The sequence below is a fragment of the Rhinolophus ferrumequinum genome, unplaced genomic scaffold, assembly GCF_004115265.2.
Source record: "Rhinolophus ferrumequinum isolate MPI-CBG mRhiFer1 unplaced genomic scaffold, mRhiFer1_v1.p scaffold_87_arrow_ctg1_1, whole genome shotgun sequence".
Classification (NCBI taxonomy): domain Eukaryota; kingdom Metazoa; phylum Chordata; class Mammalia; order Chiroptera; family Rhinolophidae; genus Rhinolophus; species Rhinolophus ferrumequinum.
In genome coordinates, this window is record NW_022680445.1 from 2610141 (window position 1) to 2625940 (window position 15800).

At 39.0% G+C, this 15800-nt stretch overlaps 1 protein-coding gene across 2 annotated transcripts; it reads left to right on the top strand.

Annotated features, from left to right (window-relative positions):
- The first annotated feature begins 1171 nt into the window (after positions 1-1171).
- LOC117020128 (sulfotransferase 1C4-like) lies at positions 1172-15195 on the top strand. 2 transcript variants are annotated; one of them, XM_033102370.1, is made up of 8 exons: positions 1172-1531; positions 2392-2517; positions 4063-4160; positions 4454-4580; positions 4802-4896; positions 8675-8855; positions 9737-9848; positions 14567-15195. In XM_033102370.1, coding segments are annotated over exons 1-8 (909 nt in total). In that variant the 5' UTR covers positions 1172-1362; the 3' UTR covers positions 14568-15195. The 2 variants fall into 2 exon arrangements, with proteins under 2 accessions (XP_032958261.1, XP_032958260.1); XM_033102369.1 differs by lacking the exon at positions 14567-15195 and having other exon boundaries at positions 1173-1531; positions 9737-10178.
- The last annotated feature ends 605 nt before the right edge of the window (positions 15196-15800 follow it).

Sequence of the window (15800 nt, forward strand, 5' to 3'; positions counted from 1 at the left end):
ACTACAAGTCCTGCATCAGGGCTGCCTCAGCAAGCACTTCCCAGCTCACAGAGCCGCAACGACCTTCGCTTCCTCCGGCCTCTGCTGGTTGCGGAACCGTCCGACCGTCCATGTCTTTCCACCCCTCCACGGGGTCCAGCTGTCCAGCAGCTGCTCCTCCTGGTCTTCCTGAGACTGAGTGTTCATACGCACAAACTGCTCCACTGCCCTTCGGAGAGTTTCGGCTGACACCGTACCCTGCTCGCTGCGCCATGTGTCACGCAGGGCAGCCTGCAGGGCCTCCGGTCCCGCTCCCCACATAAGAACACAGGACATGGTGAGGCCAAGAAGGAACACCTACGGAGCCATAGGTAGGGGAGACTCCCTGGAGGCTGGATTCACACGACGTGCGACCTGCTGTCTGTTTTTCTACCAACCGACTAACTCTCCATTTGCTAGCTGCAATCCGCCTCTCTGCAATCCACAATCCACACTCCGCCGCTTGCAAGCTCAGCCACCATCTTCTTGCTAGGCCCCATTCTCTGTTAGCGTAGCCACAGCTGATGGCCATCCAATCACAGTTGATGGCCATTTACTACCTGAGTGAGCACCTTTCCACGTGAGGACGAGAGCCTGGAAACTGCATTCCTGGTTCTGTCCCCACAATGTCCTAACACAACCACCAAGTTCTGTAACTCCACAGTTTCGGCATGCATTTTGCTTTAGGGACACATGTTTTAATAGCTGTGAAGAGATTCCTATTTCTCCTGATGTTAAACAGAGTTTATTTTACTCCTAAAATATCACAAAGCTGACCCTCTCGGATATTTGTGCTGGGAGAGTCAAAACTAGGACCTCATTGTTAACAGCCCACAGATATTTCCCTTCAGCCTTTCTGAGAAGTTATTCTGTGTTGCAATTTGTAATTCCACCAACAAATTCTCTCCAATGTTTTACTTAGTTTAAATTTCCCAGAAGAAACAATCAGTAAAAGTGTGAATTGTTTTTTGAACACAAAAACGAAACCTGGCACTAACTCTTGTTAAACCAATACAGGAGAGCAGGACTGAGTATGAATGTGACACAGCTGCCTGGATTGGTGAGTGTCCTGGGGTATTATGTAACAGTCTGGCCAGAGAGGAGGGCTGGAGCTCTTTAGGGAAACGCCTGTGTACAAAGTACTAAACAATAATTCCTTGGTCCCTGGAACTTGACCCAGCAGGCCTATAGCTAGCTTTCCTTTGATTTCCAGCCATTAGCAGGCTGTCCTAGGAAGGGCTTGCAGTCTGAGTTTTGCATTGTCTGTATGATATAAGGAATACAACTTTGTGCTGACTGAAAGGTAACATTTTATCTGGAATAGTACTCTGATTTCTGACACTAATGGCCTTAAACAAAATGGAGGGTTTCAAATTTGATGGAACAGAGCGCCTAGCTGCAGACTATGTGAAGGGAATTCTTCAACCCATTACCACCTGTGCCATCTGGGATCAGATCTGGAACTTCCAAGCCAAGCCTGATGATCTGCTTGTTTCTACCTATCCTAAAGCAGGTAAGTGGAAGGGGAGAGGGCAAGGTGAAGAAAGGGGTAGGAAGATAAGTGAGAAAGAGGCGTTAATAATGAAATAAAGAAATTCATCTGGGTTTGAGTGGAAAATAGTTTACTGTGCAGAGTGATATGGCTAAGACAAATTACTTGTGAAAACTGAAACTACACAAAAAATATTAAAATGACCTACAAATTCTAAGAATTTAATTATTCCTGTGACGTACATTATGATTATTTTTTACTTCCCCAGAACAGAGTAACTCAAATAGCCAAGAATAAAAGGGCTAGATTTGTTGAGTTATTTGAAACCAATGCAGGTCCTCACTGCAGATCTTGTGAAAAGCTGCTTTGTGTGCATAAGCTAGAAAGGGGATCCTCAGCTGATTTGGGGAAGAATTCCTGAAGCTTTGGTTCTTCTATGCTGATCTCACATCAGCAGCCCTAAGAAGCCCTCAAAAGCCTCTCAGTAGTTCTTGAGAATTACTCTTTCTAAAGAACAATGCAGCTAAATCAATAGGATAACTATACAAATTAATGGTTGTGACATACACAAAATATACTGCATATGTATCAATATAATGTTCACTTCAAATTATAGTCTTTTAATAAAAAAATCCTGCTATGATAAAACAAGCTATAAAGAATGATGTTTTTGAAGTTCCATTATAAACCTAGCTTTAAAATTCACATAGATGGGGAGCATTTGAGATCTTGCTCTAGCATATGTGGTCAGTTTGGCTCAAATAAACTCATAAAAATAAAAAATAAAAATTTACATAGACGTTCTAGCAAGTATTTGATCATATTTTAAGGAATACAATATACTAAATATCTATGCATCTTCATCTTCCATGTGGAATAAGGAACAACATGGACTCAGGAGATAGTGGACTTGATACAAAATGAAGGTGATGTTGACAAAGGTCTCCGAGCACCTACTCATATACGATTTCCTTTCATTGAACTGATGATCCCATCTGTAGCAAGTGGTGAGTATGGAATAGCCATATCGACTATAGTCCTAAATACTATATACCGTATTTTTCTGTGTATAATGTACACTCACGTTTTTGGCCCAAACTTACAGGGGAAAAAAATCTTTCATTTTAATTTTTATTATTTTTTTTTTAATTGGGGAAGGGGAATAGGACTTTATTGGGGAACAGTGTGTACTTCCAGGACTTTTTTTCAAGTCAAATTGTTGTCCCTTCAGTCTTAGTTGTGGAGGGTGCCGTTCAGCTTCAAGTTGTTGTCCTTTCAGTCTTAGTTGTGGAGGGCGCAGCTCAGCTCCAGGTCCAGTTGCCGTTGTTAGTTGCAGGGGGCACAGCGCACCATCCTTATGGGAGTCAAACCGGCAACCTTGTGGTTGAGAGGATGCACTCCAAACAACTGAGCCATCCGGGAGCTCAGCAGCAGCTCAGCTCAAGGTGCCGTGTTCAATCTTAGTTGCAGGGGGCAGAGCCCACCATCCCTTGCGGGACTCGAGGAATTGAACTGGCAACCTTGTGGTTGAGAGCCCACTGGCCCATGTGGGAATCGAACCGGCAGCCTTTGGAGTTAGGAGCACGGAGCTCCAACCGCCTGAGCCACCGGGCCGGCCCCTCGTTTTAATTTTTAACTCAAATTTTTGTTTGTTTACATTTAGGTACTTGTTTTTTGTATTATAAAGGAATTTTGCATTTATTTTTTAGTATATTATGGTACAAGTAATTTTATGTAACAAATAATTGCAAAACACAAGAATAGATACAAGGTACAAGAAATTTTATGTACTGGTAACAAATTTACGATATTTATGCATCATTGAAGGCCAGAACTCTTTGTCGTTGCAAGTTCATCGTAAATTCAACAAAACTGATTATCCTATTCCAGAGTATTATTTTGCACACGGATATTGTTATTGATTTCTAGAGTTACACTTTTAAATCATACGCATAAATAAAAGAATTAAAAATATTCACATAGATACCGAATTAGTACTACCCATGTATAATGTACATCCTTATTTTTTCCCTCACAAATTTGGGCAAAAAAGTGGTATATACAAGGCAAAATAGGGTACGTAGAATTTTTACTATCCAATAGCCCTCTCAGAAGTCTAGGCATTCAAACAATTACTGATGGATGTTGTGACTTTGTCTTTTTAAAACTATGTCTAGTCATAGTCATTGCTGTACTCCAGACATTGCTTAATGGAGTTACTCTTTGTGTAAAAATAAGTTAAGTTTTGATTCTCCAATTAGAAATTTATTTTACTCCACAAAGACAAGCCTAAGTAATTTCAGGGTAAAAAGGCTTGAACTTGTGAGGTTCTTATTTATTTGGTTTGTAGTTTGTTACGGTTAAAAATTGTTCTAACCAAAAAATTAATTAATAGGTGAGACATATTCTCTCAGATCAGTTCCACAGATAGTTACGGTGCTCTTACAGCGCCTTGAATTGTTCAGTTGTTCCTAATGTAGAATAATGAAAGCAGACACATTTTAAAGCAAATAGAGAAAAATAGTGGAAAGTAATAAAAATCAATTTTACAGGTTTGGAACAAGCTAATGCAATGCCCTCACCCCGGAACCTGAAAACACATCTTCCCATCCAGTTGCTGCCACCATCCTTCCTAGAGAAAAACTGTAAGGTAAAGAGCAAAAGGAATTCAGAGTTGTACAACTTAGAATGACCTTAGAGTGGGCTTTAATCAATTTCCTCTTAAAACATTTCACTTATTGTTAAAGAAAAAAGAGTCCACCGCTTCACAATAATCAGTATGCAAATTGATATGAATCCTCCCACAAATGGCAAGATCACAAAAATGAAGTATCAGAAAAATTCATTGTAAAAAATGTACCCACCATAACATAATTTGTCTGGGCACTAACTATGGAGGTCTAATCTTGTGTGTACTTCTTCCCCTTCTCCCACCATTCCCAGATAATCTATGTAGCAAGAAATCCCAAGGACAATATGGTGTCTTATTACCATTTCCATAGGATGAATAAATCACTTCCCGCTCCAGGAACCTGGGAAGAGTATTTTGAGAGTTTTCTGGCTGGTAAAAGTAAGAGAATTCAGCTTTAATTCTGTCCTTTCTCAAAATACTCTATACTCTATACTCAAATACTCGAAAAAGAAAAAATAATTTCCTTAGAACAGCCAGAGCTCTGGCATCTTTAACGAGAATGAATCATTAATGTGGCATTCAGGAATTCTCTTTTCAGTGGAACATTTGTTGGTTGGACTTCTATGACTCATTGCCCTGTTTTTCATCCCATCTTGCAGTATGCTGGGGTTCCTGGTATGACCATGTGAAAGGATGGTGGGAAGCCAAAGACCAACACCGCATTCTCTACCTCTTCTATGAGGACCTGAAGATGGTGAGGGCAGTGATGTGTTTCCATTTGATCATAAAATACTCCAAGTCATAATGTACGGACCCCATCAGGGACTCACAGATTGAAATAAGGAACAGAAAATTGCTGCATTTCATTGGCTACAGCTGTCCATGCATCAAAATGTACATGGTGTATCATGAGTTTATATATGACACAGTCTCACCTTAAACTTCCTAGTGCCCCGGGGTATGGTACACCTTTTCCTTATAGGCAGAGTATGGCAAAATGTGAATGGTCTCCTTTTACCCCTTGCATATTTATTTTAAAATTCTGTTTAGAAGGGAAAAATTTTTGACACATTTTCATCTTTTTCATTAGTACTTGAGAACATCAGTTTCAAAAAACAGTTTAAGAAATTATGGTGTAATAAAAAATACTAATGATTTAGAGTCAGAATTCTTGAATTCAAATTCTGGCTTTATTGCCTACTGGCAATTATTCTTGGTCAAGACACTTAATATCTTAAAGACTTAATCAGTTTCCTCAAATTTAAAAAGGAAGTGGTAAAGAATACTCCTCCAAGATCTGTTGTCAGGTCTAAATGAAATGATGTTCACAGGAGTTTGTTGTAAATGATAACCTACTCAGTATTTGCTGTGACTCTACCAAATATAGAGATCTATGAAGAATTCCAGTCTCTGTTCTTAAATTTATAATTGAAAGCCATGGTACTCAAAAGTTGCTTCACAGACAAGCTGCATGGTCTCTCAGAGCCCATATTAGGCCTGCTAAACCAGAAGATTCAGTTTTACAAGATTTCTAGGGGGGTTGTGTGCACATTACTTTCAATGCACTTCTTTTAGGTTCAATCACAGCTGGGGATTTTCCAGTTGTTTCTATAAAATATCAAAGATTAATTGAGATATAATTGACATATACCATTATATTAGTTTCAGGTACAACATGATGATTTGATATTTGCATACATTGCAAAATGATCACCTCAGTAAGTCTAGTTAATATCCATCACCACATATAGTTAATTTTTTTTCCTTGAGATGAGAACTTCTAAGATCTAGTCTCTTAGCAATTTGCAAATATAAAATACAGCATTATTAACTATAGTCATTATGTTGTACATGACATCCCCAGGATTTACTTATTTTATAAACGAAAGTTTGTACCTTTTAACCCCATCACCCATTTCACACAACACCCCTCCATACACACACACCTCCTGCAACCACCAATCTGTTCCCTCTATCTATGAGTTCTTTTTTTAAAATTATTTTTTCAGTTACATTTGACATTCAATATTATTTTTTATTAGTCTCAAGTGTACAATGTAGTGGTTAGGTACTTATATAATTTATGCAGTGATTTCCCCAATTAGCCTAGTACCCAGCTGGCACTACACGTACATGTTGCACATTATTAACTATATCTCCCTATGCTGTACTTACATCCCCGTGATTATATTGTAACTACCAATTTTGGTTTCTCAATCCCTTCACCTAGCTCCCCAACCTCCTTCCCCTCTGGCAAGCATCAGTTTGTTCTCTGTATCTATGAGTCTATTTCTGTTTTGTTTGTTCATTTATTTTGTTCTTTAGATTCCACATATAAGTGAGATCATATAGTATTTGTCTTTCTCAGCCTGACTTATTTCACTTAACATAATACACCCTTTACATCCATCCATGTTGTTGCAAATGGTAAGAAGTCATTCTTTTTTATGGCCAAGTAATATTTCATTGTATACATGTACCATCTCTTCTTTATCCAATCGTCTATTGATGGGTGCTTAGGTTGCTTCCATATCTTGGTGATTGTAAACAGTGCTGCACTGAACATAGGGGTGCACGTATCTTTTTGAATTAGTGTTTTGGATTTCTTCAGATAAATACCCAGAAGTGGAATTGCTTGGTCACAAAGTAGTTCTATTTTTAATTTTTTGAGAAACTTCCATAATGTTTTCCATAGCAGCTGCACCAATTTGCAATTCTACCAACACTTCACAATAGTTCCCTTTTCTTCACATCCTTGCCAACACTTGTTTCTTGACTGTTGATAATAGCCATCCTGACAGGTGTGAGGTGATATCTCATTGTGATTTTAATTTGAATTTCTCTGATAGTTAGTGATGTTCAACATCTTTTCATATGTTTATTGGCCAGGTGTGTGTCCTCTTTGGAGAAATGTCTGTTCAGGTCCTCTGCCAATTTTTTAATCAGACTGATTATTATTTTGGTGTTGTGTTTTGTGATTTCTTTATAAATTTTGGATACAACCCCTTATCAGACAGTATCATTGGTGAGTATCTTCTTCCATTCAGTAGTCTGTCTTTTCATTTTCTTTTTTTTTTTAAGAAGGTCATATGTTGTTTATTTGAGAAGTTACTTTTGAACTATGTTGAAATCGACAATGTTCTCATGTTTACTTTTTAACCTTTCCCCCCCTTTTTCCACCTCTCCCCTTCCCCACTCCGGTTCAAGCCATTGTTTCTCAGTCTAGTTGTGTAGGACACAGCTCCCTGGTCCACGCTGGTGTTATGAGCTTTGCGTTTTCCCCCAGCTGAGGCAGTCGGTCGCTGGTTGTCGGTCGGCCGCTCACAGCAGTTTAGGGCAGCTCTCACCGACTGCCGGCCACTCACGATGGTTGCCGGCCACTCATGGCAGCACACGGTAGCCCATGGCCGCACACAGCAGTCAGCAGCAGCATGTAGCCCACAGCAGCTCATGCCAACCTCCAGCCGCTCACGGCAGCCCCGCTCCAGGGAGAGCCATTGTTCACAATCTTAGCTGTAGAGGACACAGCTCACTGGCCCATGTGGGAATCGAACCGGCGAACTCGGCATTAGGAGCACAGTAGTCCAACCACCTGAGCCACCGGGTCGGCCCTCTTTTCATTTTCTTGATGGTGTCCTTTGCTGTGCAAAACTTTTTAGTTTGATATAGTCCCATTTGTTTATTTTTTCTTTTGACTCCCTTGCCCAAGGAGATAGATTAGAAAAAAATTAACTAAGCCCTTTTGACATCCATACTTTTTAAGCAACAGTCCATTTCAAAGCAGAAGATAGCTGTGGGGAAAACTATTCCACTTTCCTTCCCCTACCATTTTTTCTAAAGCTACGGTACTTCCCACAACAGCTTCCCAGGCTTGTGTGTCCCTCTGATGAGAAAACAGTGGCTATATTGGAACTGAGTTCCTGTCAGAGACACCTACACACCTGGATATGCTGCGCACTAGAGTTCTTAGTCATGGGTACCTCTTAGGTGCCTCATGAGTACAAAAAAGTCTTTTCCCACTCTCCTGCCACCACAGCAATATCTGGGGGGCATTTCTAACAATGTCTAAAACAAGAGACAGCCTCCTTTTGGTCAAGTCTTAAATTTTCTGCCCCTATGCTTCTGCAATATCTTTGTTCTTATTATTAGTCTATGGACTCATCCTGTTAGATGTTTAGCTGACCAAGACCCCTTCCATACTGACTTGAGCAGGACATTTGGAAATAAGTCTTGACACTTTTCTTTAGTGAAACAGTCTCCAGGCACTGCATATCATGAGGTGAATGCTTCGCTGACACTAGTCAGTGCTTCCATCTTAAAGCAAGAAAAGCTTAATAATTCTAATTAATAAAAATTTAAAAATGTAGGTTGTCATGTTAAAATTAATCATTTCTGGAAAGTTGAGTATTTGTGAGATAAGATTTTTTGTTTAATTTTAACTCATGTTACTGATTACTGTTATTAATTCATTTAATAGTCTTTTAAAACTGTTTTATATCAAATCTTCACTTTTCTTTTCACTCTGATCATAGAACCCAAAGCATGAAATTCGGAAGCTGGCAGAATTCATTGGAAAGAACCTAGATGATGAAGTTCTAGATAAAATTATCCATCACACTTCATTTGACATTATGAAGCAAAATCCAATGGCAAACTATTCATCAATTCCTACTGAAATCATGAACCACTCTATTTCTCCATTCATGAGAAAAGGTATTTGTGTTTTCTTTTAGTCACAATCTTATAAGGACTGCCCAATATTTCAGAGTCTTAGGGGATTTTTCTTTTGTATGGATAAGAAAAATAAGGTCTATAATGAATGATTCCAGGAAAAGAAGTATGACTTCATTTCACAGATGAAATGAAACAATGTTTTAGCCACAATTGGAGAGTGAGGCTTGGTGTCTAAATCCAACCCTTTATCCTCATTTCCTCCAGATTCTGGCTGATAAGGTGAAAATACACAGAATTAATTCAGATGGACCAAAGAATCCATTTTATAGATGGTTCTATGCTATCATTTAGATTCATTCATTCAAAAATACTTACTGAGGGGCCATAATGTGCCAGGTACTGTTCTAGGTAATGTTCAGAGCAGTGAAGAAAACACACAAAAATCCCTTCCATCATGGAAATTATGTTCTAGCCATAAACAAAATAAAGAATACACAGAGTAATAGTTAATGGTAAGTGCTATGGAGAAAAAGCAACCTGAGAAAGGTACACAGGGATTGAAATTGAACAACTGAGGGGATCTTCTTTGCTTTCTTCCTCAAAACTGTACCTTGAGTTCTCCCAGAAACAAGCCTCTCTTGGTCCACGAACAGCATTGGTATACGCACATACCACGCTGTGATATGCAAGAGGACAGGAGAAAAAGACCAGCAAGCCCTTCATAGGCTCTCCCTGTCTCACAGATCAGACAAGAATTCCTCTTCCCCTCAGGATAAGAAAGTGATAGGCTAGCAAGAAAAATGATGTGTCCAATATGGTCCCTTCTAGACAGTGGAGTAGAAATCATCACACAAAAACAGAAGAATAGAGAAATACAAATTCCTCCAACAGCTACTGACTCTCCCACATGTCTGTTTCAGGGGAAGTTGGAGACTGGAAACATCACTTTACTGTGGCTCAGAATGAGAGATTTGATGAAGACTACAAGAAGAAAATGGCTAATACCAGTCTAACTTTCCGCTTCCAATTCTAGTAAGGAAGAAAACAAAGTTTTTTAGTTTATTATTTCTGGATAACAATCAACAAAAGTTTTATTACTCAGACTACATGATGTTGGATCCAAACTAGTTGTTTACTGTATTTGCTTTTGTTCACTCTAAAAAAAAGCGATAGAGCTAGCAGAGTTTGGGGGTGGTGTAGGATGGTGATGTGGAGGGAAGAAGGTTCAACAAATTATTAGTTACAGACATAGCATCATTGCTAATTATCATTATACTTAAGTTTTCTACAGATCATGTGCTTGTTAACATATTAAAAATGCTTCAATTCTCACAGAAGAATACACTAAAATTTTCGGATTAAGTGTTGGTTCAAGATAACTTTTAAATGCAGCACTGACATGTGTAAATAGTGACTATTTCATCCAGCAATTTCTTGGTAGCCAAGTAACCATCAAGTGACTCCTTTTCCCCATGAAATCCTCACTTCAAGGTTGTTACTATATTTATTCCCATCTCTCACCACAACCTATGTACTTAACTGGACTCTGTTTCCCACCCTCAACCAGTGCTACAATTCAGTCCTGGAGTCACATCTTGACTCACCTCCCATCAGTGCTTCCATGATCATATTCTAATATATTAGCAATATCTGTCAGTTTTACCTCTGTGAATCTCATTTCTATAGCCACGCTTCTGGTTCAAAAACATATTACCTCTTGTCTAGACTAGTATAAGCTTCCCAACTCGTTTGTTCATCTCACATCTGCCAAAGTTATTTTCCTACAACAAAACGCTGCTTATATTTTTCTTTAGCTCTAAGTTCTTCAACTATTCTGAATTTTACTACCTGAAAGATAAATCTCAAGCTTTTTAGCCATGAATTCCAAGACAGCTATAACCATATGCTAGTTGATCGCATCCTCCAAACCAACTTTCCAGCTTGATTTCATCTTCTAAATCACCTCCACACTTCAGCAAATTAACCTGTTATTCACTGAGCCCTGATCACATCCTGCAGGTTCCTACCCTACTAGTTTCATTTTCATTGTGCTTCCACCTGAAATTTTCTTTCCTTTCTTTCTACCTATCCAAAACATATAACAGGCTTTACTAACCAGCACGTGCCCTCCCACCCCTCCCAGCCCTCCTATTCCTGAAGAAATCTTTTGCTCTTCTGAATCCACTACACGAGGTATAATTCTTTTTTTTAATTAAGACTAAAGTATATTATAGTCTTTCTTGTGCTTAATAAATTTTGTTTTGTTTATTTTTCTCCAAGATAGGGACATTGCTATATACTTCATTGCACGCCAAATAGCATATACAGGCTCAAAAATAAGTAACTGAAGGAATATTACCACTCAAGAAAATTCTAAAAAGCTTACTTTTTATATTCTAAGTAGTCCATATAACAGCTGTCATCTATTGCTGTGCTGTCAAATACAGTAGGTACTAGACACATGTGGCTATTTAAATTAATTAGAATTAAACAAAATTAAATTTCAGTTCTTCATTTGCAGCAGCCAAATTTTAAGTGTTCAGTTGCTATATGTGACTAGGTGCTATCATTTGGACAGTGCATAATATAAAACATTTTTATATATCATCAAAGAAAGATCTATCAGATAAGACCTTTTCTTTTTACAAAAATCCTTTGAGTGTGGCATTATTAAACCAATGAGAAAACCAAAACTAAATTTAAAAGGTATTAGGTAAGTTATTCAGATGGGAAATACTAACGTGTAGTTTCAAACACAACTCCAGTGGCTCCAAATCCTGGGCTTTTAACTGCTCAAAATAGAGCCTCTCCCTTCCTGTTCCTGCTACAGTCTCAACACAGGTGTCCATCATAATAATGCTAACTAAAGGCTTCACGACCCTGTCCCTGACCCGAAACCAGCCCAGACTGACAAGATGTTGGTCATTCTCCACCAATGATCAAGTGACGTTTAACAATAGTCTACATAATGGCCACCCCATTCCTATGGTTAGTATGTTCTGAAGTAGACAGAGCCCTAAGCTGACTACAGCCTCCCACTTGGCTCCCATTGCATGTGTCCAGTCTAAAACCTGTCCTTTGTAACTTATATCTCTAAGCTCACCCCCTTGAAATTGGGTACAGCAAGGATCTGCAGGCCCTGATCTGTATGTGGTGCCTTCTGTGGCTGTACTACCACTCCCCAGGACACCAAAGTCTATGTTCTACCCTGCTGCTTTGGAGAAACAACTCCGGGGGAGTGGGCCTGAGCTCAGCCCATGGCTCTTGGACTTTTGACCTTGCATTCAAGTGGCTACCTCTTACTTTCCTCCAAGCCACCTACACAGTCTTGGCAAGCAAAACCAAGCAAAACCAAGCAACACCTTTTGGTTATGTAACCCTAGCCCCAAACAGATCAACTCAAACTGGCCTTAACTTGACCTTCCCCTCAAGTCTTTTGGAACAATGATTAGCATATCATATTATTGACCTATTCAAGATAATTTCCATTTGAGCAGAGAATTACAATAATGTATTTGGGCTTTATAACCTTTCTGATTCATCAACTCTATGAAAACATGGTGCATATTCTGTTTTATCACACCTGAGCAATAACCTTTGATTCCTGTGGAGGAAGTCTGGGTGAGAATCAAGAAAATATTTTTTAAAACAAACAACATGTACAGATATGCGAAAAGTAAACTAGTACAAAAAGTCAGTATTGTGATTCTATGTAAAAAATTTTTAAAACCTTCAAATTTATCAGCAATGTTAAGAGATTTGGTATAACTGACAGCCTCAAGAGGCCACCTGGCTCCTGTCCATTTGTGAAGGACTAGTAAAAACATAATTTTAAAAATAAATACATATCACACCAATTCAAACTTAAATCCACACCAATAAAAACTCATCCGTGGATTAGAAATACCACAATGAAATAAGAAATTTGAAAGTAAAGCATTTCTGTCTCACTAGACTCAGAGTACTAACAAAAAATGCAGTATACTTTGAATACCACATTGGGAGATGTTCATAACAAGGTAAGTACCACTGCTTCCTACAGTACCAGAGAGATTGTTGTCTGGTAGACAGACACCAAAGTGAGCAAGACATTATAAGTTCCTGAGGAAAAAACAGAGACAACCCTCTTTAACTGGGAAAGTGCATGATAAAAAGACCACAGAGGTCGTTTCCCCCAGAAAAGATTTGAGAGGTCCCCTGAATTTATAGCTAGACTAATTGGTGAAGGTTTTTCTCTTCAAAGCAAATCTATAAAGACTGGGAGAAGTGGCAGTTTTGTTCACATGCCCAAATCTCAACATAAGATCCCAATATATACAAAGATACAGAGAAACATGGCCCATTAAAGGAACAAAGTAAATCTCCAGAAATTAACCCTAAGAAACAAATATCTATGAATTACCTGACAAAGAATTCAAGTAATCATCTTGAAGATTTTTAATGAGCTAAAAGAGAACACAGAAAGACAACTTAATGAAATCACAAAATGCATGAATAAAATAAGAATATCAATGAAAAGACAGAAACTATAAAAAAAAAAAAAAGAACTAAACAGAAATCCTAGAGCTGAAGAATGCAATAGATTGAAAATTCACTAGAAGGGTTCAACATCAGACTTAATCAAACAGAAGAAACAATCAGAGAACTTGAAGAAAAATCATTTAAAATTATTGAGTCAGAAGAGCAAAAAGAAAAAAGCATGAAGAAAAGTGAAGAGACCCTAAAGTACTTATGAGACACCGTCAAGCAAAATGACATACAGTAATCTCCCCTTATCCAACCAGTTTTGTTTTCTATGGTTTCAGCTAACCATGGTCAACTGCAGTTTGAAAATATTAAATGGAAAATTCCACCAATAAACCATTCATAAGTTTTAAATTGGACACTGTTCTGAGTAGTGTGACGAAATCTCACACTGTCCCGTTCCATCCTGCCTGGGATGTGAATCGTCCCATTGTCCAGCATATCCACACTGTATACACTATCCACCCATTAGTCATTTAGTTGCCAACTCAGTTATCAGACTGACTGTTGTGGTACTGCAGTGCTTGTGTCCAGGTAACCCTTATTTTACTTAATAATGGCTCCAAGGCACAAGCGTAATGATGTTAGTAATTCAGATATGCCAAAGACAAGCTACAAGGTGCTTCCTTTAAATGAAAAGGTGGAAGTTCTCAACTTAACAAGAAAAACAAAAAATCGTATGCTGAGGTTACTGAGATCTATAGTAAGAACAAATCTATCTATGCAATAGTGAAGAAAAAAGAAATTTGTGATAGTTTTGCTGTCACACTGCATACTACAAAAGCTACAGCCACAGTATGTACTACAGCCACAGTACCTAAGTACATAAATACATAATTAAAATAGAAAAAGCTTTAAAATTTGTAGGTAGAAGACATGACATCATGGCTTGATGATCCTCCTTCTGACATATTATCAGTCAGTAGCAGCCTAACACCACATCACAATACCTATGTCATTCACCTCACTTCATCTTATCACATAGGCATTGTATTATTTCACATCATCACTAGCGGAAGGGTAAGTACTGTACAATCAAATATTTTGAGAAAGAGAGAGAAACCACATTCACATAACTTTTATTACAGTATATCGTTATAAGGTACTATTTTATGATTGTTGTTAATCTCTTACCATGCCTAGTTTATAAATTAAACTTTATAATAGGTATGTATGCATACAAAAAATATAGTATGTGTAAAGTTCAGTACTCTCTGTTGTTTCAGGCATCCACTGGGGGTCTTGAAACATATCCACCGTGGATGAGGGGGTCTACTGGACCCATTGTGAGAGGCCCAGAGAGCAAGAAAGTTTATTACAAGAGAATAGCTGAAAACTCCCCAAATATGAGGAAAGAAGTAGAAGGACAACTTCAAGAATCTCAATGAACTCCACTAAAATAAACTGAAATAAATCTACACTGAGATACATTATGATAAGCTGTCAAAAGTCACAAAGGGCAGGCGTGGTGGCTCAGGTCGTTAAAGCACCGTGCTCCTAACACCGAGGTCGCCGGTTCAATTCCCACATGGGCCAATGAGCTGCGCCCTTTACAGCTAAGATTGTGAACAATTGCTCTCCCTGGAGCTGGGCAGCCGTGAGCAGCTGGAGGTCGGCATGGGCTGCCGCGGAGCTTCCATGGGCTGCCGTGGGCTGCCATGGCTGATACGATTGGCCGGAGGCCATCGCGAATGGCCGGCAGCCAGCGAGAGCTGCCGTGAGCTGCTGTGAGCATCCGACTGACAACCGATGACCGAATATGACAGCAGGGAGGAGTGCAAGGCTCATAATACTAGCATGGGCCAAGGAGCTGTGTCCTACACAACTAGACTGAGAAACTACAGCTTGAACCGGAGTGGTGTGTGGGGGGGTGGGCAAAAGAAGGGGAGGGGAAAGTCACAAAGAGGGAATTATGACAGCAGACAACAACCCGTCACATACAAAGGAGCCACTATAAGATTGTCAGCATATTTCTAGGCAGAAACCTTGCAGGCCAGAAGACAGATGATATATTCAAAGTGCTTAAAGGAAAAAAAAACAACAAAAAAACCCTGCCAACCAAGAATTCTATATCTGCAACAACAACAACAAAAAAAAAAAAATGAAGGAAAGAAGGACTCTGGGAAGACGACAGAGTAGGAAGCACTGGGAATTTGTCTTCCCACCTAAAGAACAACTGCACTGACAGAATCTGTCTGAATTAACTGTTTTGGAACTCTGGAGTCCACTAAAAGCTTGGAAGCTGAATTGTGATTAATTTTTGTCAATTTCAGTTAGTACAGTAGTAGTTCCCATAACCTCCCCAGCACCATGGCAGGCAACTATACATACATTCCTAAAGCAACATGCACACAGTTTGTGGGGGTAGCCAGAGTGGGCAAAAATGACCCTCTCCTCCAAATATCAGGTGTCTGTGCTCTGGTCACTGATTGCTGCTAATGATCAAATAGGTGCAAAGAG

Coding starts and splice junctions, on each gene's coding strand:
- LOC117020128 (XM_033102370.1), top strand. CDS start 1,363: ATGGCCTTAAACAAAATGGAGGGTTTCAAATTTGATGGAACAGAGCGC. Junction 2,518..4,062: donor GATCCCATCTGTAGCAAGTG/GTGAGTATGGAA, acceptor TCAATTTTACAG/GTTTGGAACAAGCTAATGCA. Junction 4,897..8,674: donor TCTATGAGGACCTGAAGATG/GTGAGGGCAGTG, acceptor CTCTGATCATAG/AACCCAAAGCATGAAATTCG.